Source organism: Caretta caretta, chromosome 2 (genome assembly GCF_965140235.1).
Source record: "Caretta caretta isolate rCarCar2 chromosome 2, rCarCar1.hap1, whole genome shotgun sequence".
Taxonomy (NCBI): domain Eukaryota; kingdom Metazoa; phylum Chordata; order Testudines; family Cheloniidae; genus Caretta; species Caretta caretta.
The window spans coordinates 57434842-57458073 of NC_134207.1; the positions used below are offsets into that span (position 1 = coordinate 57434842).

The 23232-nt window shown below is 40.9% G+C and overlaps 1 protein-coding gene across 13 annotated transcripts in view; it reads left to right on the forward strand.

The window, feature by feature from the left end:
• STAU2 (staufen double-stranded RNA binding protein 2) overlaps positions 1–23232 on the forward strand; it is a 230194-nt gene that overhangs the window by 99644 nt on the left and 107318 nt on the right. For all 13 annotated transcript variants that reach the window (XR_012666950.1, XM_075125115.1, XM_075125109.1 and 10 more), the window contains one exon: positions 10934–11241. Coding sequence is in view for 12 of the 13 variants with exons in the window: in XM_075125115.1 (XP_074981216.1) it covers positions 10934–11241 (308 nt within the window). In the remaining variant the exon portion in view is untranslated. The remainder of the gene's footprint in view (positions 1–10933; positions 11242–23232) is intronic.

Here is a 23232-nt window from a genome sequence, read left to right on the forward strand (position 1 = left end):
GGTACACTGAATTACTATACAGAGCTTCAAATGCACAAGTCATTGCCTCAAAAAAATGTTATATGTCCTGAACCCATGTCCACTAGAGTGTTTAATCAGATGTTCTGTAGAAATTCCCTTATTTTATTCTGCTTGTTCTTTATATTAAAAATATCAAGACTTGTTTTTCATGAGTTCTCATTCCCCAAATGGAGAGAGGAGTGTGTTGAAACTTTCACAAAGAGCTTTTCTCTCAAGTGTGTGTCAAGAGTTAATAACAAATACAACAAAAACAGAATTTAAAAAGTCTCACTAAAAATTACCCCCCTTTTCCACTGCTCAGGTTTCAGCCTCATCTCTTGTGGTGTCATAATTCTAGTAGTTCTTCAGTTGTGCAGAGCATCTTCCAGCAAAATTAGGGAACTCCAGACCTGATGTAAAAAAAGGAAAAAAAAACCACATTTTTTTTTCTTGTCTTCTTATTCAATTGTAAAGAAGCAAATAATATACGTATCTTTTAACATGGTGGTTGTGAGGTTAAACAAGCTGGTTTTTGAATCAGGGTGCTACATAACATTACTTTGTTTAACCTCACTGTGGCAAGGTGATAACTCACCGGTGCAGCGCCTCCTGCTAGTCATCCTCGGAATTAGCTCTTTTCCAGTTTAGAGAGCACCCTCTGCAGGCCGGTGTCTCCCCTGCCACTGGCCCCATGTCCCTCCTGGACCCCAGTGCCCTTTACCCTGGAGTTATGCCCCCAGCAGTACCCCCACACTCTGGGTTTCCCATCCCAGGGGAACCCCCAACCTTCTATTCCCACCTTGCCTCAGTGGCTACTGCCAGTCATCATCTAGCCCCCTTTCACTGGGGCAGACTGCAGTCTATAATGGCCACTCATCATTGGCAAGGGGTTAGGACCTGCTGCCTTTGCCTATCCCTGGTCTGCCCCCTGCAGCCCAAGTACCTTTTGTAGTCCTTCAACAAGGCCTGCAGCCTGGGGGTTTACCATGGTGGCGTTCCCTTTGCCCTTTCCCAACACTGCTCTGCTTCAGGTACCTTGCTCTCAGGCAGCTAGCCCTTCCCACTCTAGAGCTGGAGAGAGATGCTTCCAGCTCCTGGCTCACAACCCTCTTATAAGGGCCAGCTGGGCCCTGATTGAGCTGGCCACAGCTGTGGTCAGCTACTCAGGTGCTTTCAGTCCTTTTCCCAGCCACAGCCCTCTCCAGGGCTGCTTTTACTATTGGCTCCCCAGGCAGCCCTCTCCCAGGGCTGTTTTAACCCCTTCAGGGCCAGAGTGGGGTGACCATCCCGCTACACTCACATAACTAAGATCTTTTAATGGATGGCACTATGTAACTACAACATATTATTTTTGGTGCCTGTATATTACAGTGATTGGTTGCCTGTAAATACCTCAGACAGATGCATTAGGCAAATAATGTTGGTGTCTAGGCCAGTATTTCTGCTTCCGAAGTCTAAGCTGATATTTAGACTATTGCTGAGTACATAATGGCTATAGTGTTTACCTATTCTGTTGTTTTACGAATGTTTTCTAAAGTAATGACACTTAAAAGGTATTTCATAGAAATTGTCAGGCTTTTACCATTTATTTTTATGGTAATACTTAAATTACTCATTCTTGTTACTAAAATAGCCACCCTTATTTTTAGAATTTCTCCAAGGCTTTTTGGTGAAATTGGATTTATGATGGGCCAGATGCTAAGAGATGTTGAGCAGCTGCAGCTCCTGTGGAAATCCATGTGGATCTGCAGGTGCTCAACACCTTACAGAATCTGGTCTACTGTGAATTGCTTCGTGGTGAAGTAACTTGGTGCCAGATTCTGATACCCCTCACTCGTGTTGCAAAGTACCTTACTTTGCAGTTAGTCCTGTTGATTTTAGTGAGACTAATCAAGAAGGTATTCCTCAGCATGAGTAAGTGTGGCAGAATCTGGGTCTTAAAAATAAACTATTGGGTGGGTATTGCTGGCTGATTTTATTGAATTCCCAAGTACTGATCATATCTCACATAACTTATCTTTGGCTGAAAAAAGATTGCGAATTTCAAATGTTGAAATGATCTGTTTATTTTGTAAGATAAGCAGATCGCATGTAGGGCTAAATCATGGCCCTGGAGGCATTGCAGCCCACAGGAATAAGGCACACACTTCTACTGGCGGTACAAATTGCAGTGCAGGGAGCAAGGCATGTTCCAATGAAGTGTTCTGGAGGTGAGGGAGGAAATGGGTGAAGCCTTGGCCCCTCCCAACACACCAACTATTGTAGCTTTCTCCTCAGCACAGCGGGGAGACCAGGAGACAAATTGTGAGTCTCTGAGTCACAGTCTGTTTTCCGTTGTGCTCCAGGGGCAGCAGAACAGTGCTCTGCCCCTTGCTTAGGGAAAAGCTATGACTCTGAGTCATTGAAACAAGAAAAGACTGAAAACTGTGGGGGAGAAGGAGTTTGCTGACGGTACTGAACAAGAGGAGGGAAAGAATTAGGTCTGGTATGTTCAGAGCTGGATTGAGACAGTTCTTTAGACATGGGACTATCTCCTAAAAGTCACATTGCAACATCAGGTTTCAGAGTAGCAGCCGTGTTAGTCTGTAGCTGCAAAAAAGAACAGGAGTACTTGTGGCACCACAGAAACTAACACATTTATTTGAGCATAAGCTTTCGTGGGCTATAGCCCACTTCATCGTACGCATAGAATGGAACATATAGTAAGAAGATAGATATATACATACAGAGAACATGAAAAGGTGACGTAAGAGGCTAATTAATTAAGATGAGCTATTATCAGCAGGAGAAAAAAACTTTTGTAGTGATAATCAAGATGGCCCATTTAGACAGTTCACAAGAAGGTGTGAGGATACTTAACATGGGGAAATAGCTAGTGGCATTCTGTTATTTTCTTTGTTGGGCCTGTCCTGTAGTAGGTGACTTCTGGGTACTCTTCTGGCTCTGCCAATCTGTTTTTTCACTTCAGCAGGTGGGTATTGTAGTTTTAAGAATGCTTGATAGAGATCTTGTAGGTGTTTGCCTCTGTCTGTCTGAGGGGTTGGAGCAAATGCGATTGTATCTTAGAGGTTGGCTGTAGACAATGGATCGTGTGGTGTGTCCTGGATGGAAGCCTGGAGGCATGTAGGTAGGAATAGCGGTCAGTAGGTTTCCGGTATAGGGTGGTGTTTATGTGACCATCACTTATTAGCACAGTAGTGTCCAGGAAATGGACCGCTGGTATTGATTGGTCTAGGCTGAGGTTGATGGGGGGATGGAAATTGTTGAAATTGTGGTGGAGTTCCTCAAGGGCTTCTCTTCCATGGGTCCAGATGATGAAGATGTCATCAATGTAGCGCAAGTAGAGCAGGGGCGTTAGGGGACGAGAGCTAAGGAAGCATTCTAAGTCAGCCATAAAAAGTTGGCATACTGTGGGGTCATGCGGGTACCCATAGCAGTGCTGCTGACTTGACGGTATATATTGTCCCCAGATGTGAAATTGTTGTGGGTGAGGACAAAGTCACAAAGGTCAGCCCCCAGGTTTGCCGTGACATTATGGGGGATACTGTTCCTGATAGCTTGTAGTCCATCTTTGTGTGGAATGTTGGTACAGAGGGCTTCTACATCCATAGTGGCCAGGATGGTGTTTTCAGGAAGATCACCGTTAGATTATAGTTTCCTCAGGAAGTCAGTGGTGTCTCAAAGATAGCTAGGAGTGCTGGTAGCGTAGGGACTGAGGAGAGAGTCCACATAGCCAGACAATCCTGCTATTAGGGTGCCAATGCCTAAGATGATGAAGCATCCAGGATTTCCAGGTTTATGGATCTTGGGTAGCAAATAGAATACCCCTGGTTGGGGTTCTAGGCATGTGTCAGCACAGATCCGTTCCTGTACTCTTTCAGGGATTGACAGAGCCAGAGGAGTACACAGAAGTCACCTACTACAGGACAGGCCCAACAAAGAAAATAACAGAACGCCACTAGCTGTCACCTTCGGCCCCCAACTAAAACCTTTGCAGTACGTCATCAAAGATCTACAACCTATCCTGAAAAATGATCTCTCACTCTCACAGATCTTGGGAGACAGACCAGTCCTTGCTTACAGACAGCCTTCCAACCTGAAGCAAATACTCTCCAGCAACCACACACCACACAACAAAAACACTAACCCTGGAACCTATCCTAGCAACAAAGCCCGATGCCAACTCTGTCCACATATTTATTCAAGTGACACCATCATAGAACCTAATCACATTAGCCACGCGATCAGGGGCTAGTTCACCTGCACATCTACCAATGTGACATATGCCATCATGTACCAGCATTGCCCCTCTGCCATGTACGTTGGCCAAACCGGACAGTCTCTACGCAAAAGAATAAATGGACACAAATCTGACATCAGGAATCATAACATTCAAAAACCAGTAGGAGAACACTTCAACCTCTCGGGCCACTCAGTAAAAGATTTAAGGGTGGCAATTTTGCAACAGAAAAGCTTCAAAAACAGACTCCAATGAGAAATTGCTGAGCTTGAATTAATATGCAAACTAGATACAATTAACTTGGGTTTGAATAGAGACTGGGAGTGGCTGGGTCATTACACATTTTTTTGATACACATATTGAATCTATTTCCCCATGTTAAGTATCCTCGCACCTTCTTGTCAACTGTCTAAACGGGCCACCTTGATTATCACTACAAAAGTTTTTTTTCTCTGCTGATAATAACTCATCTTAATTAAAGTCCCGGATGACTGGAAAAAGGCTAATGTAGTGCCAATCTTTAAAAAAGGGAAGAAGGAGGATCCTGGGAACTACAGGCCAGTCAGCCTCACTTCAGTCCCTGGAAAAATCATGGAGCAGGTCCTCAAAGAATCAATCCTGAAGCACTTGCATGAGAGGAAAGTGATCAGGAACAGTCAGCATGGATTCACCAAGGGAAGGTCATGCCTGACTAATCTAATCGCCTTCTATGATGAGATTACTGGTTCTGTGGATGAAGGGAAAGCAGTGGATGTATTGTTTCTTGACTTTAGCAAAGCTTTTGACACGGTCTCCCACAGTATTCTTGTCAGCAAGTTAAGGAAGTATGGGCTGGATGAATGCACTACAAGGTGGGTAGAAAGCTGGCTAGATTGTCGGGCTCAACGGGTAGTGATCAATGGCTCCATGTCTAGTTGGCAGCCGGTATCAAGTGGAGTGCCCCAAGGGTTGGTCCTGGGGCCGGTTTTGTTCAATATCTTCATAAATGATCTGGAGGATGGTGTGGATTGCACTCTCAGCAAATTTGCGGATGATACTAAACTGGGAGGAGTGGTAGATACGCTGGAGGGGAGGGATAGGATACGGAAGGACCTAGACAAATTGGAGGATTGGGCCAAAAGAAATCTGATGAGGTTCAATAAGGATAAGTGCAGGGTCCTGCACTTAGGACGGAAGAACCCAATGCACAGCTACAGACTAGGGACCGAATGGCTAGGCAGCAGTTCTGCGGAAAAGGACCTAGGGGTGACAGTGGACGAGAAGCTGGATATGAGTCAGCAGTGTGCCCTTGTTGCCAAGAAGGCCAATGGCATTTTGGGATGTATAAGTAGGGGCATAGCGAGCAGATCGAGGGACGTGATCGTTCCCCTCTATTCGACATTGGTGAGGCCTCATCTGGAGTACTGTGTCCAGTTTTGGGCCCCACACTTCAAGAAGGATGTGGATAAATTGGAGAGAGTCCAGCGAAGGGCAACAAAAATGATTAGGGGTCTGGAACACATGAGTTATGAGGAGAGGCTGAGGGAGCTGGGATTGTTTAGCCTGCAGAAGAGAAGAATGAGGGGGGATTTGATAGCTGCTTTCAACTACCTGAAAGGGGGTTCCAAAGAGGATGGCTCTAGACTGTTCTCAATGGTAGCAGATGACAGAACGAGGAGTAATGGTCTCAAGCTGCAGTGGGGGAGGTTTAGATTGGATATTAGGAAAAACTTTTTCACTAAGAGGGTGGTGAAACACTGGAATGCGTTACCTAGGGAGGTGGTAGAATCTCCTTCCTTAGAGGTTTTTAAGGTCAGGCTTGACAAAGGCCTGGCTGGGATGATTTAACTGGGAATTGGTCCTGCTTCGAGCAGGGGGTTGGACTAGATGACCTTCTGGGGTCCCTTCCAACCCTTATATTCTATGATTCTATGAATTAGCCTCTTACGCCACCTTTTCATGTTCTCTGTATGTATATATCTATCTTTTTACTATATGTTCCATTCTATGCATCCGATGAAGTGAGCTGTAGCCCACGAAAGCTTATGCTCAAATAAATTTGTTAGTCTCCAAAGTGCCACAAGTACTCCTGTTCTTTATTACAACATCAGGATCTCAGCTTTCATGTTCAAAAATAATATGTTCCTAGACCTCGTGGTTGTGAAGAAAAGCTTGAAAGCATGACCCAGTGTAACTGATGAAGAGACTGTCCTAAATCTGCAGACAGCCCTGTGATGGCTTTAAGATGGTTAAGTGCCCCATTCACTTTATTGGATAGTTTGCTGAGGAACCTGCTGCCATGGGGCCATCAGTACCTCTGCAGCAGAGGCTGTGTCTGTGGGGGGGCTTGTTGTCATCATGGCTCTGCTGGGGGTGATGTTGGCAAATGCCCTCTCACATAGAATCCTTTGCTCTGATGGGTGAGGGCTGAGTTTTCCTCTGGAAGGGAATCCGACACAGTGTGATGGGCCAGGGAGGAGGAAGTCCCCAGCCTGTCCAAAGAGGAATGGTGGGTAAGAGCAAAGATGCTGCTTGCACTGGTGGCTCTGCCACTGCTAGTCCAGGCAGGGATGGGACCACAGCACAGAGGTAAGACTACGGGGACTACCCAGGTAGAGATGTTACCCAGGTCCCTACATTGTCTTAATCTAGCCATTTATATAGTATGCCTCCATACCACTTTGCAGTTTTCGAGTATCTGATTGGCAGATGTAGACAAAAGATCATACACACCTGTATTTGATTGTAGGGTTGGAAGTCTTTTTAGAGATTAAAATTTTAAGCGACTGCTAACAATTACCATTAAAGAATGGATTAGAATTGTTTTTCAAGTGTTAGTGATTATACTGCATAGCTAGTCTGCATATTTTCCTTACATGATTGCCCACGGGTGTAAATAATATGCTTGTGCATGGAAATTATTTATAGGTCTTTCATGAATGCACCTCCAGGTTATATGCAGCAGAAGGTGTACCATTGTTGATATATATGGTGAAATATAGTTCCTGAGACTCCTGATAATTGTCATATATTACTCTGCATCTTTGCTATAACCTTTATGATTTGCAGTTACATATGATTCTGTAATATGAGATTTGTATTGAATTTAGCATATGATTTTTTCCTGATATTCACATAAAAATCTAGATTTTGCAGAGGAATAATAAGCTTATAAGAACTTTGCTCACTTAGAGATCCACTCACGCTGTGTGGACAACTCTTGTCTGGAGATAAGTCAATAGATATCTCATTTGTTTGTATTTCTAGTCTCCCAAATTTTATTAACAAAAGTATATGTATGAAAGCAGTTTCTGGTATTTGTTTCTAAGAGTTCTTATACTTCTATAGTTCATTTCTCACTTGATATCATAATTATCATCCTGTAATACCATAATTTCCACAGCAGCTAAACTGTAATAGTCAAACAGAAGGTTATACATTTAGATTAGGAATAAGCAGCAGGCACAGAAGAATTTCATAGAAGGATCCTTAGTATTGTTTTAAAAATAGGCAATAAAACTTAAGAAAATATATTTCTTAGCACAAATATTCCAAAAGCAATTTTTAAAAGTTTTTCTATACTTCAGCAGCAGCTGTTTAAAGCAAGTTTTAATTAGCCTCATTAAACTTAAATTCTAGTTAAAATCCTAACAGTTTGCAAGTGTATTAATATAATGTCCAAAATACTACATCACTTGGTTTTTAAAAATAGTCAGTGATGGCAATAATGTCTACCTCTTAAGTGTTTCATATGACTTAGTTAATTGTTACTTGTAAAGCACTTTGAGATCCTCAGCTGGAAGGTGTTATATAAAGGCAAAGTACTATTACTATTATTAATTTACAATCTCCTTTATAACAATGTAGGTGGTTTATAAGAACATTTGATATATCATGCTGAATATCTTTTTATTCATCATATGCCATATATTAGTTATTTTAACATTTAGAAAGTTTGGTAGTCTGGAAAAATTCCAAACTATTGTTCCAGACAGCAGTTAGATATTTGGGTGGATCATGTAAAAACATTGAAAAGGCTGAGAAAGCATGTGAAATGTTTGTTTTAAGGAATATTACATCAATGGAATAGACATCTGCAGTAGTTAATTTGGTTTAAAATATTTTGTAAAAAAGTTAGCATTGTGTTGCTTTTTTCCAAAATAGATTCTTTTTCATAATAATATTTCTGCACCAGTGTGTTCTTTCACTTATATTATTGAATTAATCACCTTTATTTCTCAAATGCATTTAGTGAAATTGGATTTACAGTGGGTCAGATTTAGGAGGTGCTGGGTACTTGCCGCTCTATTTTGTAATGATTGTTTCTTGGTTTATGTAGCCCAGTTTTACCTGACAGTAACCGGGGGATGTGCTATGTCTGTTTAAATCATTTAAACCCTGTATCCATTTTACAAAGCAATTTAAAAAATGTGAGGTGAGATTAGATTTATCTGAAGGTGGTGGAGTCTCAGATGAAGGGTATATTATTAAAATACTGTACATAATACTGCTTTATACATATGCATATGGTGTTTTATCCTTATAGGGCTGTATTCTATATTGTCCTGCACGGATCTGTCCGGGGGGGAAGATGGTGCATGGAGCCTCTTCCTGCCCCTCTCTAACACTTCCACAGTACAGCCATTCAGAAGCCATGCAACATATTGATCTGGGCCTCCGGTCCTGCAAGAGGTTCATGCAGGTGAACCGCTGTACCTGGGCAGAGCCCCACTGACTTCCCTGGAGATCTGTCCATGCAAAGTCAGTTGGAGGACTGGAGCCATAGGGCTCTCTAAGCTTTAGGCAAGGAGACAGGACATAGTAATCAGCTGGGTAAGGAATGTGTCTTGCTCTTTCCATTCATGTACCCCCTCTCACTGTGCACTTATTAGAGCCTGAATTGCTCTGATCTGAAGCAACTTTACGGAGCACTGTAGGGTTCCGTGTCAGCAGGCCACTTGAACTTTCTTGTCTGTGTTTGCCCTGCCCAGGCAGTCAGGTTTGAGGAATTGTAGCTTGCGGTGGCTCTGCACCTGCTCTTGTAGTGGCTCAGTGGGGGGAAGCCAGAATTTGGGGTCCAGTCCTAATTTTACTCATGCAAGTAGTTCTGTTAGTGGGGCTTGTGTGAGTCTCTATACTTGTGTGAATATGGTTTGCAAGGTCAGAGAGTTGAACCACACGTTATGTCTCCTCTTGTGAAATTAATCACTGCAGTCACGAAATTATTCACGTTTTAACAATATAACGAAATACTTCATGAAAGCTTTTCATGCCTGTAATCAGCAATATTGGATTGTGGTCTAACCGTATGAAGCTTATAATGAGTTAAAAGCCAAATTGAGTAAAGCAATTACAAGACACACCTATAACCAATTTGCTCAGACAGCAGTCTGAAAGTTCAACAAGGAAGCATGTTCACCATGTATTTGAATTTCAGGATTTTAATTATAGCTGGTATTTCCGAATCTACTTCAGGCAGCAGACATCTTATTTAAAAGGTAGCATTTGTGCCACTGAGATTAGGAAAACCCATTATAAGAAACTAGAAATCCAGTTTCGATTCTTCTTTAAGACTGTTCTGCAGTCTTAAAATGACTTTCATATGCATTGCAAATGAAAAATAATCTATAAACATTGAACCATAGCATTTTTTTTCTCACAGCTAAACTAGTTGCCGAACTGGTTTGCTATTGTAAAATGGACTCCCATACTGCCAGCTGTCACAAATGTCATATTTTAGGCAGTCTGACTGCTACCAATAGAAGGCTCCAATATGCTTGTTGTAATTTAATAAAATATTTTCATGTTCATTATTATTTTTTAAACTATCTTCAAAATGGATATCATTTATTTTTCAAAACATAGCTTGACTGTATAGTAAGATGGCTTAAATAAGCCCTGATCTGGAACACTCTTGCACACATGAGAATCTCAGTTGATTTCCTCAAGTGTGTAAAGTTATTCAGGTGCACATGTGTATGCAGGATTGGGACTTCATTGTCTAAAAATATTATTTAAAATACTGAAATATAGTTACCAAGAGCAATTATCCTTAATTGTATGTCTAATATTAGAGATATTTCCATAACTGCACGTGAATAAATTCTTTGGGTCTCTAATACATAGCATAATTCCTGTGATGTAAATGGTGTTCACACTGAGCAAAGAATACACCTTCTCAAGTACAAGTCAAAAAGATATTATTTACAATATATACTGTGTCACAGATATCCATAATGCTTAAAAAAAGAAGACTGTTTCCTTCACTGAAGGGTATGCGGCCTAAATAAGGCATGTTAGCACAGCAAATGATGACAACAGACAATGGTGTAGGGATGTGGGAAGGAAGAGGATTACAACAAAATAAAGTTTATCATATTTTGGGGTGTGGCTATGTCTTGTTAGTTCTGACATCTAAGTACCTCATTTGTGCATGCCAAATGGTCTGTGAATGCCAAATTTCAAGCACAGTTTTAGAGGCCACATTTAGGATCTTTAAAAAAAAATAAAAAATCCTTCCCCTTAATGTCCATTTAAAACCAGTTTTGGTTATAATCAGGTAGATTATGCATTCTTACTCGCAGTTATACTGAAAAAGACCTATAAGTATACAGTTTGTTTTCAGGTGGGAAGCATCTAAACTGACAATGGTATAGTTGTCCATCTTTAACTCACTGCAAGTGTAATGAGAATGGTCTTTGCTTTCATTTTCAGCACCAAAGGGAATTCTCCATCTCTCACCTGATGTTTATCAAGAGATGGAAGCAAGCCGCAACAAAGCAGCCCCTGGCACTACTGGAAGCTATTTGTCATCCAAAGAAATGAGCCAGACTTCTAGCTCTTTCTTCAGCATATCTGCTACTACTAATAGTACAGCTACAATTGCCAGGGAACTCCTCATGAATGGAACATCCCCGACTGCTGAAGCCATAGGTCTAAAAGGAATATCTCCTGCTTCCCCCTGTTCTGCAGTGCAGCCTTCAAAACAGCTGGAGTATTTGGCAAGGATTCAAGGCTTTCAGGTATGGGAGGAGGAAAATGAAGCTCTTCAGCCAGAATCATAGCATTGCCATCTAGGATTTCCCTCTTGCCCTCTAGAGTATGACCACGCATGCCACCTATCTTGTAAAATTAGCAGGGGCTCTAAGAAAGTTTCTGGATCCAGGAGATTCCCCCTTACACAGAGGAGGAGAATGTATATTGTGTATGTCTGTAGTACAAGTATGGGGTGTGATTGCAGCTCAAGGAGACCTACCCCAAGCTAGCTTTAATCTAGCTAGCTCACATACTGGAGCAGTGACGCTGTGGCAGCATGTGTTTCAGTGCAGGGCAGCTGTGTGAGTAATTACCCAGGGTTCCGGGTGGGCTTGTACAGTGCTGCCAGAGCTTCACTTTTCCAGGAGCCAAGCTAGCTAGCTAGCTTTGGAATGTCTGCTTGAGCTGCAGTCACACCCCGTGATTGCAGTATAGATATAACCTTAGCCCATCTTTCTCCCCATTTGTCCTCCTTAAACAATTATAAACTTAAAAGATGCTTTCCACTTCCCTTGCACTGCTTTCTGGGTCTCCTACTCTCAGTGCGCTCCTTCTGTTCTGATACTGGATCCTCTCTTAGGACCTGGTCCAGCAAAGCACTTAAGCTCGTGCTTAATGTTAAGCATGTGAATAATGCCATTGATATCAGTGGGACTACTCACAAACATAAAGTTAAGCACTTGTTAAAGGCATTGCTGGATCAGGGGGCCCTTATGGTACTCCTTATAATTGGTGTTCTGCTTTCCTCTCTGCACATGCTACAAGTAGACTGAAGAATGAAGTACTGATTGAAAGGTATAACTTAACCGCGTGTCTGGTGTCAGAGCAGCATAGAGTGCTCTTGATGCCATGCTCAGTACTGGTGAAAGAATAAAATAGGATTTACCATACTGGATCAGTTAACTAGTCCATCAAGTCTGATGACCTGTCTCCAGCAGTGGATAATACCTTATACTTCATAGGCCAGTAAAAAGCCTCCGTAATGCACCTAGCCATTTGTGCAGTGCTACAAAATGGGGGAAGGAAGCTGCTTCCTGATCACACTCAGAAAAATGTATACATATGTGCAATAGTATATTTTAATGTGTTTCAACATTGCAGGGTAGGATTGGCTGTTAAAATTCCATCGTTTTACCGTCGTGGTTTTTTTCTCCTCAGACTTATAAATTTGTTTTGTTTGATAACTTTGTTTCATATGATCTAGCTCATGTAGTATGATCATGTATTATCTGCTTAAATTATGAAATTATGAAAATTAAAGGTTTCTATTAGAATTTTTTATGCCCATGATTGTTTTTTTTTCAAGCCCATGTAATTTACAAAGTATGCAGTTGCTTGTAATGATTTCAACAAGACCGCTAAAATTGAAGGCATAGTGTCAGACACTGTGTTCCATAAATTGGCATAGATCCATTGACTTCAACAGAGCTACATCGATTTGTACCGACTGGAACTGGCCCATTGTTCTTAATGAAGAAAACATGCACTCAGATTCTGAACAATCCTCAGTATATAGCTTTTGATTAATTAGTTTTTATTTCTTTTAATACAAGAAAAGGCAAAAATCTAAAACCCATTACAGTAGCATTACATTACTAATAAGAGTTAAATATCTTGAATTTCTCTCAGTTCCATTTGTCATCTGCATACAGTAGTAGCAGACAAATCCTGATGAAAGGAAATTCAATCCCCGACGTTTTCACTGCTTCCTTTCACATCTTGTCAGACTGCTTGTGCCTGCTAGTAAATTGTGCTTTGGGTATATGAAAATAAATTATTATGGTACTATTTTCCCAAGCTACATATTGGTTCCTACTTATCTATAGTATGTGGCTACTGTAAAATGATTATTTGCATTTGTCCTGATTTTTCATTCTTTGATGCTAGATGATTGTGTTGAAATTGTAGTTTTTAAAGGGTCTTAACTTGAGCCAGACATATAATCCCTGCTTTATCATTACTTTTTACTTGTCCATAATACTGCACAACAATACACTAACTTTGGTAGAGAATCTATTTGATTTCCACATACCCTCTGTATATAAACTGGTGATTTTACATCATATCAGCATGCTTTTTTAATACCTTGGTTGAATTAATTTGGTATTGATGTGAAACTCTGTGCCACTGCTGGATCACTGAGCTGAGGTGGAGCAGTGAACAGAATCTCTGTGGGAAATGGCTTAGTGGCCCGTCAGGTGCATATCACAGGTCTCTTCACCATTTCACTGTAGAAAGCTCTTTGTGTTTAAGAGTTTAAAAGCCTGTTTCTTTACAGGTTAACTTTCTCAGGCATACTTACCAAGTAGAAAAATAGTACATTCACAAACAGGTAGCTTGTTTCATGTTTCCTGAATGCCCTGAAATGATTTTTGAACTGTTAGCATGCATGTGCATTCTAGTCCAGATAATAACGGTAGTTTTGTCTTTCATGATCAACATATATACATTTTGTTCTGTTATAATGTATTTTTTTAAAAACAATAAATACTTGTCTGAAGTTTTATTATTGTAAATGTAAACAAAAATATTTGCCTATTGATTTTTTTATGATATTTCTTTCAACTTCTTTAGCTGAAGAGGGCACCTTTTGTATGTGATTATTTAAATTAAATTCTTCTGAAGCAATTGTATATGACATCAGTCATGTTGTGTTACAAACTATTAATAGTTAAGAGCTATTGGGACCAATATGTGGAAAAGTGCTTAAAAAGTGTATTAAAATTTCTTGACTTATTATTCCAAAGAAATTTGTAAATGGTAGATATCAGCTCTCTCTCACCATAATACAGATGCTATCCATGGATACTTTCCAAGAATGGCAGAGTTCACATTACCATTCTTAGTGAAACCAAATACTTCACAAATAAGCCTTTACAAAGTCTGAATAAAGTATTCTTAGTACTTATTTTGTATGCAAATGATCTACAAGTTAATTATTTTGCAGACAATTGCTGAGAGACTATTTAAAGGAAAATTAAGCTTTGGTTAAAATAGTTATTTTAAAATGACTGTCTTTTTATTCACTGCTTTGAAACTGGAATAGAGAAGTTAAAGCATATATTTGCTGACAGTTTAAGTGTAGTAAATTATTTCAAAGAGTTTGTTTAAATGGAAATCTCTAGAGCAACAGTTTACACATTAATGGTCTAATCCTGTAGTTCTTACTAAGGCAAAACACTCAGTGGAGTTACTTGGAGTCCATCAGTTAATCCAGTGGGAGGTTTCCTGAAGTAAGGATAGTAGGGCTCAAGGTACCATAATTTTTGGCCCCATCCTGCAATTGCTGAGTGTGGACACAATGATGCACTTGTGTAGGGCCCTGTTGGCTTCAGTAGTACACGTGCATGCAGTGATCTCAGGATTAGGGCCTTAGATACATTCATCGTTACATTATCATGGCTCTCTAATAGGAGTTTCTGTTTGAATTTATGTCACTGATTGCAATGTTTGCACAGTATAACTATTTTCCCACTTCTGTTTATTTATTAACTATTCCATTTTATACACTGATTTACTTAAAAATTGCATTGCTGGGCATTTTTCAAGTGATCCTCACCTCACCAAAATGTAGCATTTTGTGTGTCTCAGTTTTTTGTCTGTGTCTGATTTAGGTGCAAGTCCTGCAAAGACTTACACTTATGACTAACTTTACGCCCATGAGAAGTCCCATTGGACTCACTGAAGTCAATAGGACTACTCTTGGTGCACAAAGTTCAGCACTAGTGTAAGGATCATGGCCTTGGGTTGTAAGCAGAGATAGGCCTAACCAGAACTGACTGAAATCATGAAGTATATGCTAATAGTCCAAACTTTGTGGCGATTTGGATATGGCTATCAGTCCAGTCTTGTCTGGACCTAGGAATTGGATCTGATTGAAATCTATGGTTTGGATTAGAAGTTCATATGTGGGGTTTTGTTCAGATCGGTCACTATTTGTAAGATCCTTGGAATGGGGACCATGGATAAAATGTTCAAAAGCATCTAAGTGCCATTTTCAAAAGTGACTTAGGTGCTTAGAAACCTAAGACTCATTGAGTTTCAAAGGAATTTAGGCACCTAAAGATGCAGATAGGCTCCTAGTTGGATTTCAAAAGCACCTAAGTAGGTTAAGTTCCCAGCTACTATTGATTTCCCTGGGAGTTAGACACCTAGCCTGCTTTGATGTACCACTTTGAAAATTTTTGAAAATCTGGTCCTATTCACTTTTGAAAATGGGACTTAAGCTTCTAAGACACTTAGTTGCTTTTAAAAATTGTTTGTTTAACATTGAATTCACTACTTAGTAATAGTGTCAGAGATAGGTAGCTAGTTCTAGTACTGTTATACTATTTAATAATGAAGGGGTTCAGGCCTGAAGTTCTTATATAGGCAGATCTTCCAGTGACTTGAATACCAGTAAGATTTGGCTTCACTGGGAGTTCTCATTGCATATAGACTGAGTCAGGCTTCAGCACTGAGCCCTAAGAAAATAACTTGAATGTTAAAACTGTAGTCAACTGATTTCTTTGTGTGTCGGACACTTGGTGTGCAACTGGTGTCTGACCAGTGACAGCATTTTCAGCAAGATCTGATCATCAGCTGAACAATCAGAAATATCCATTTTTATTCAAAATTTTTTTCCAAATGCAGTTCAGAGTCAAGAAATGTGTCTTTCTCTGTTAAATTTAAAAGCACTTAGCTGGATAGGTGCAACTTTCTATTCAGTATTTATGTGCGTGACCAAGTGTCATTTGCCTTTTTAGTTTGGCAGAGCTCCCTAGAAATCTTAACAGTAGCTGTTTCCTTCCTCCTAACTTAACTCTGGTGCTGCTTTTACCTCACTAGCACTCTAAACTGCACCTATCCCCTGTTTGGTAGATGGGACATTTTCTCTCCTCTGAGGTTAAAGTCAGTGGTAAGCTATGAATTATTAAGGAAGGATGCACTAACAGGGTGCAAATTTTTTCTCCATTCAAGAGAAATGGATTGTGATAGGGAAGTGGATTGGAGCAGTTGTTCCTTTGAGACTTCACCAGTCTTTGCAGGGTACCCCACAACCTTTGCTTTGGGATGTATGGCCACTGGGAAGCATTCATGGACAGAGGACTGTTCTCTCAGAATAGACTTCACCTGAGTAGGGAGGGAAATAGACTTCTAGGATGGAGGCTGGCACAACTGATTAAAAGAGCTTTAAACTAGGAATTTGGGGGAGATGGTTGGGAGATGTCCAGGTAATCTCCACGCCAGATTTTAACATTGAGAAGGAAGAAAACGAAGTAAGAAAGGATACAGCCATGGGTAGGAGAGTGGACGTAAGGAGGAAGGGTAGTGTAGATACCAGTCTAATAGGTGATACTGACAGTGGAATGTCTGTGCCTAATCGGGTAAAGAATGTGAGCGAAGCCAAACAGCAAAAATTAAGATGTTTATACACTAATGTGAGGAGCCTAGGTAACAAAATGGAGGAACTAGAGTTATTGGTGCAGGAAGTAAAACCAGATATTATAGGGATAACAGAAACATGATGGAATAGTAGTCATGACTGGAGTACATGTATTGAAGGGTATGTGCTGTTTAGGAAAGACAGAAATAAAGGCAAAGGTAGTGGAGTAGCATTGTATATCAATGATGAGGTAGACTTTAAAGAAATAAGTGATGGAATGGATAAAACAGAGTCTGTCTGGGCAAAAATCACATTGGGAAAGAAAGCTACAAGAGCTTGTCCTTGGATAGTGCTTGGGGTGTGCTATAGACCACCAGGATCCGATTTGGATATGGATAGAGAACTCTTTAATGTTTTTAATGAAGTAAATTCTAATGGGAATTGTGTGATCATGGGAGACTTTCACTTCCCAGATATAGACTGGAGGACAAGTGCTAGTAATAATAATAGGGCTCAGACTTTCCTGGATGCGATAGCTGATGGATTCCTTCACCAAGTAGTTGCTGAACCAACAAGAGGAGATGCCATTTTAGATTTGGTTTTGGTGAGTAGTGAGGACCTCGTGGAAGAAGTGGTTGTAGGGGACAACCTTGGTTCAAGCGATCATGAGCTACTTCAGTTCAAACTAAATGAAGGGATAAACAAAAATTGATCTGTGACTAGGGTTTTTTATTTCAAAAGGGCGAACTTCAAAAAATTCAGGAAATTAGTTAGGGAAGTGGATTGGACTGAAGAACTTGTGGATCTAAAGGCGGAGGAGGCCTGGAATTACTTCAAGTCAAGGTTGCAGAAACTATCAGAAGCCTGCATCCCAAGAAAGGGGAAAAAACTCATAGGCAGGAGTTGTAGACCTAGCTGGGTGAGCAAGCATCTCAGAGAGGTGATTAAGAAAAAGCAGAAAGCCGACAAGGAGTGGAAGATGGGAGGGATCAACAAGGAAAGATCCCTTATTGAGGTCAGAACATGTAGGGATAAAGTGAGAAAGGCCAAAAGCCATATAGAGTTGGACCTTGCAAAGGGAATTAAAACCAATAGTAAAAGGCTCTATAGCCATAAAAATAAGAAGAAAACATAGAAAGGAGAAGTGGGACCACTAAACACTGAGAATGGAATGGAGGTTAAGGATAATTTAGGCATGACCCAATATCTAAACAAATACTTTGTCTCAGTCTTTAATGTGGCTAATGAGGAGCTTAGGGATAATGGTAGGATGACAAATGGGAATGAGGATATGGAGGTAGATATTACCACATCCGAGGTAGAAGTGAAACTCGAACAGCTTAATGGGACTAAATCGGGGGGCCCAGATAATCTTCATCCAAGAATATTAAAGGAAATGGCACATGAAATTGCAAGCCCATTAGCAAGAATTTTTAATGAATCTGTAAACTCAGGGGTTGTACCGTATGATTGGAGAATTGCTAACAAAGTGCCTCTTTTTAAGAAAGGGAAAAAATGTGATCCGGGTAACTACAGGCCTGTTAGTTTGACATTTGTAGTATGCAAGGTCTTGGAAAAATTTTTGAAGAAGAAAGTAGTTAAGGAAATTAAGGTCAATGGTAATTGGGACAAAATACAACATGGTTTTACAAAAGGTAGATCGTGCCAAACCAGCCTGATCTCCTTTGAGAAGGTAACAGGTTTTTTAGACAAAGGGAACGCAGTGGATCTAATTTACCTCTATTTCAGTAAGGCATTTGATACAGTTCCACGTGGGGAATTATTAGCTAAATTGGAAAAGATGGGGATCAATATGAAAATTGAAAGGTGGATAAGGAACTGGTAATACTGAACTGCAACGGGTCATACTGAAAGGTGAACTGTCAGGCTGGAAGGAGGTTACTAGTGGAGTTCGTCAGGGATCAGTTTTGGGACCAATTTTATTTAATCTTTTTATTACTCAGCTTGGCACAAAAAGTGGGAATATGCTAATAAAGTTTGCAGATGACACGAAGCTGGGAGGTATTGCCAATACAGAGAGGGACCGGGATATCGTACAGGAAGTTCTGGATCACCGTGTAAACTGGAGTAATAGTAATAGGATGAAATTTAACAGTGAAAAGTGCAAGGTCATGCATTTAGGGATTAATAACAAGAATTTTTGTTATAAACTGGGGACGCATCGCTTGGAAGTAACAGAGGAGGAGAAGAACCTCGGAGTATTGGTCCATCACAGGATGGCTATGAGCCGCCAATGTGATATGGCTGTGAAAAAAGCTAATGTGGTCTTGGGATGCATCAGGCAAGGTATTTCCAGTAGAGATAAGGAGGTGTTAGTACCGTTATACAAGGCACTGGTGAGACCTCATCTGGAATATTGTGTGCAGTTCTGGTCTCCCATGTTTAAGAAGGATGAATTCAAACTGGAACAGGTCCAGAGAAGGGCTACTAGGATGATCCGAGGAATGGAAAACCTGTCTTATGAAAGGAGACTCAATGAGCTTGGCTTGTTTAGCCTAACCAAAAGAAGGCTGAGGGGAGATATGATTGATCTCTATAATATATTAGAGGGATAAATACCAGGGAGGGAGAGGAATTATTTAAGCTCAGTACCAGTGTGGACACAAGAACAAATGGATATAAACTGGCCATCAGGAAGTTTAGACTTGAAATTAGATGAAGGTTTCTAACCATCAGAGGAGTGAAGTTCTGGAATAGCCTCCCAAGGGGAGCAGTGGAGGCAAAAGACATATCTGGTTTCAAGACTAAGCTTGATAAGTTTATGGAGGGGATGGTATGATGGGATAGCCTAATTTTGGCAATTAATTGATCTTTGACTATTAGCAGTAAATATGTCCAATGGCCTGTGATGGGATGCTAGATAGTGTGGGATCTGAGTTACTACAGAGAATTCTTTCCTGGGTGTCTGGCTGGTGAGTCTTGCCCACATGCTCAGGGTTTAGCTGATCGCCATATTTGGGGTCGGGAAGGAATTTTCCTCCAGGGCAGATTGGCAGAAGCCCTGGGGCTTTTCACCTTCCTCTGCAGCGTGGGGCATGGGTCACTTGGAGGATTCTCTGCACCTTGAAGTCTTTAAACCACGATTTGAGGACTTCAGTAGCTCAGACATAGGTCAGGGGTTTGTTACGGGGTGGGTGGGTGAGATTGTGCAGGAGGTTAGACTAGATGATCATAATGGCCCCTTCTGACCTTAAAGTCTATGATTCTATTCTAACCTCATCAAGATATTTGCTCTCTGATACCCTCTCATTCACATCAGCTTCTAGCTGAAAACCTAGGACCAGATCTTCAGCTGATGTAAATCATCATAGCTTTGTTGAAGTCAATGGAGTTACAACAATTTACATCAGTTAAGGATCTGGCCACTACTACTGCATTTTGAAGTTATCTTTAAACTCATAATATCACAAAAATGTAGCAGTGATAAATAGGAAGTAGGCACCAGTGAGATTTACCAGGCATAAATTGGTTAGTCTCTAAGGTGCCACAAGTACTCCTTTTCTTTTTGCGAATACAGACTAACACGGCTGTTACTCTGAAAAAAGTTCTCTGGGTTACCTTTCAGACATACAGTTGCTTACTGGGTGTGCTCGTTAGATTAGGGATAAAAACAACCAAGAAAATTACTGAGCATCTTCCAGTTACCCCAAATTCAAACAGCTGTAAGAGCAGAAATAAACAGAATGGTTCTTATGCTGCTGAACTGATCTGGTAGCATACTGAAGAAATTCAATGTGTCATCTCATTCCGAACAGAATGTTCTTGCTGCATAGGAAGAATGGACAGAGCAGTAATGTCAACTGGGGTAGAAGATGAGGGAGTCCGTCAAACAGGGCCCAGCAACAGCACACTCAGAAGAAGGCCCCCTGGCTTCCAGGCAGGAGATCATAGGGCATTTCCTGTCAGAGTGTTTGTTTCAGGTAGCTTACAAAATACAAGCCGCACCTTTACATATCACCTTGGCTTACAAATTGAGAGTTCCCTTCCACCTGCAGCTTCTGGAAGAGAGGGCATGGGAGCTTCATCACTCTCTTGCCTACATTTCCATTCCTCTTTCCTGGCTGCTGGGAGCAGGAAGGCTTTACTCTTTCCTACTTGCACCCATCTGTTGGGGAAAAAACCTTTCTTCCTCCTCGCTGCTGTGTAAGAGGAAACATCTCATTCTCCCTCCAACTTGCTAGAACGGAGGAAGACACTTCCCACTCTTGCCACAGCTGTTTTCTGTCCTCCTTACCCTGCCATAACAAGCTTCTCCAATGCTGCTTACCACTTCCTCCAGCAGCCAGTCCAAAGCACTCTCAAGAAGCAGAATGAAATGATGGGTGAGACACATTTCTTCAAGGAGGTCTAGCCAAATACAAAGTTTGAAGAAATTTGAATTTTAGACATTTTTCAGTTGTAGCGATCTACTGGTCATTTGGTTGGGGAGGGTGGTAAACTGAAAAAAATATTTTTCCATTCTCCCCAGAGAACAATCAAAAAGGGTTGGTAGATTTTCCTCAGAATTTCCTTTAAAAAAAACTTTCAGCTAAGACAAACTTGCAAAGTTTCAGCCTGAAAAAAATGGTTGAGAAAAATTAAGAACCTATGGAAACGGGAGGTTATAACAGAAACCTGGATGTAACTTTCATTGTAGCTTTAGTTGTTAATAATTATAATAGCACATATGTTCAAAGTTTCCATGGAAAGGGGAGAAGTCCTATAGAATTATTTCTTGGGGAAAGTCTGGCTGATGCTGATCATGGGGAATGGAACCAAATGACCAAATCTAGAACATAAAACCAAATGATACAGTTCTCGACTCCAATCCTTTAATGGCAGAAACATTTGTAGCTATTATTGGCCTGGAAACTGGACCCCTAGCAAATGTTCCAGTACTGGAACAATACAAAAGTCTCTTAGCCAGTTTGAGAGGAAAAGCATAAACAATACATAAAGGAAAGGAGGTTGTGGAAATTATAACCCCAGGCTTCCTGGCATCGTTAATGTAAAATGCATTGGAAGACTGCATTAGCAAACATCTTTCAAAAATATATTTTGAAAAAGGTCTTGCCTCCAGAGTGGTCAGGCCATAATTAGGATAAAATGATTTTTAAAAAGCTTTTCAAGCTATCTAAAGTGACCCAATCTAGATAAGTTTTGAAAGAAAGCTGTTAAAGCAAATTGTATTTCATCCATACCAGGGGCAAAAAATACGTAAGGCTCCAATCCTACAGCATCATGTGGGTAGACTGCTGTGCCTGCAAGGAACCCCACTGAAATCAATGGAGACCTGTACAAACACAGCAGTCCACCTAACTGCTGTCAGTTGTGGGATTAGGGCCTCATTGAGAACAACACTTTATCACGGAGATGCTGTGAGCCACTGATTCAAATTCATACTAAAAATGTTCCTGAGACAAGTCAGACATTAATATTAATGATGAACAGTGGCAAAGGGCCAGTGGAGGTTGCTGATATTTGTTTTCTTTTACATTATATAAAAGAAACTTATTTGATACCAGTGAGGTATGCCCATAGTAAGTCTATGTAACCATATGTTGTTGTGATTTTTATTTTTTGTATTACCATAGTGCCTATGAGCTCCAGTCAAGGACCAGGAACCACAAAGAGCTTACAATCTAAGTATAAGACAAGAGACAACAGATGGATGCAGACAGACTGACTGGGGAGTACAAGGAAACAATAAGACAGTGTTGGTCAGCAAGGTAGACTGTGGTCTCAGCACACCAGACGTGGTCGCTGTCAAGTGTTTTGTAGGCATTACAGCAAAAGAGTGTTTAAGGAGGGTTTTGAAGGTGGCTAATGAGGGAGCTTGTTAGAAAATTTAACAAGTGGGTGACGGAGGCTGGTATTATGGACTGGACAGAGGTGAGAGTCAATGTCTTGATAGTGAATGAGACATGATCGGTAGAGTGGGGATAGGCTGTGAAGGGTCTTGAAAGTGAAGAGAAGCAGCTTATGTTTGATGCAGTAGAGAAGGTGGTCTCAAAGGGAGGGGTTCAAGAGGGGTGACATGGTTAAAGCAGTGGGGGGAGCTTGGGGAGGAGTGTTAGGCGCTCTCTTTTAGTTTAAGCTTGAGCTGATGGCTAGACATCCACTAGGATATGTGAGGGAGACAGGAGGAGATTTTAGTTTGAACAGAATGAGAGAGGACTGGAGTAAAGAGGTACATCTGTGAGAGGGTAATTAAATTTGTGTTTTTGAATGAGATTGCTCAGAGATAAGTTGTAGCAGGAGAGGAGAAATGGGTTAAGGATAGAGGTAGTGGAACCCCCACAGAAAGTTGGATGAGGAGGATACTCTGAAGGACATGTTGAAGGAGCAATGAGGAAGAGAACCAGGAGAGAGCAAGATTTCAGGAAGAGTATGGTTGACTGTGACTGACATGTCAAGGAGGATGAGGCTGGAGTACTGGTTCTGAGCTTTGGCTTGGAAGAGGTCATTAGAGACTTGTATTCTTATGGTTTCCCTGCCACATATACTCCTTCCATGCCTCCCTCCTTTGTGCTATATTTTCTTGATACATCTTGTCTTGAATTTGGCCCTGATTCTGGAACTTACTGTTTGTGGGCAGGTACAAATATCCACC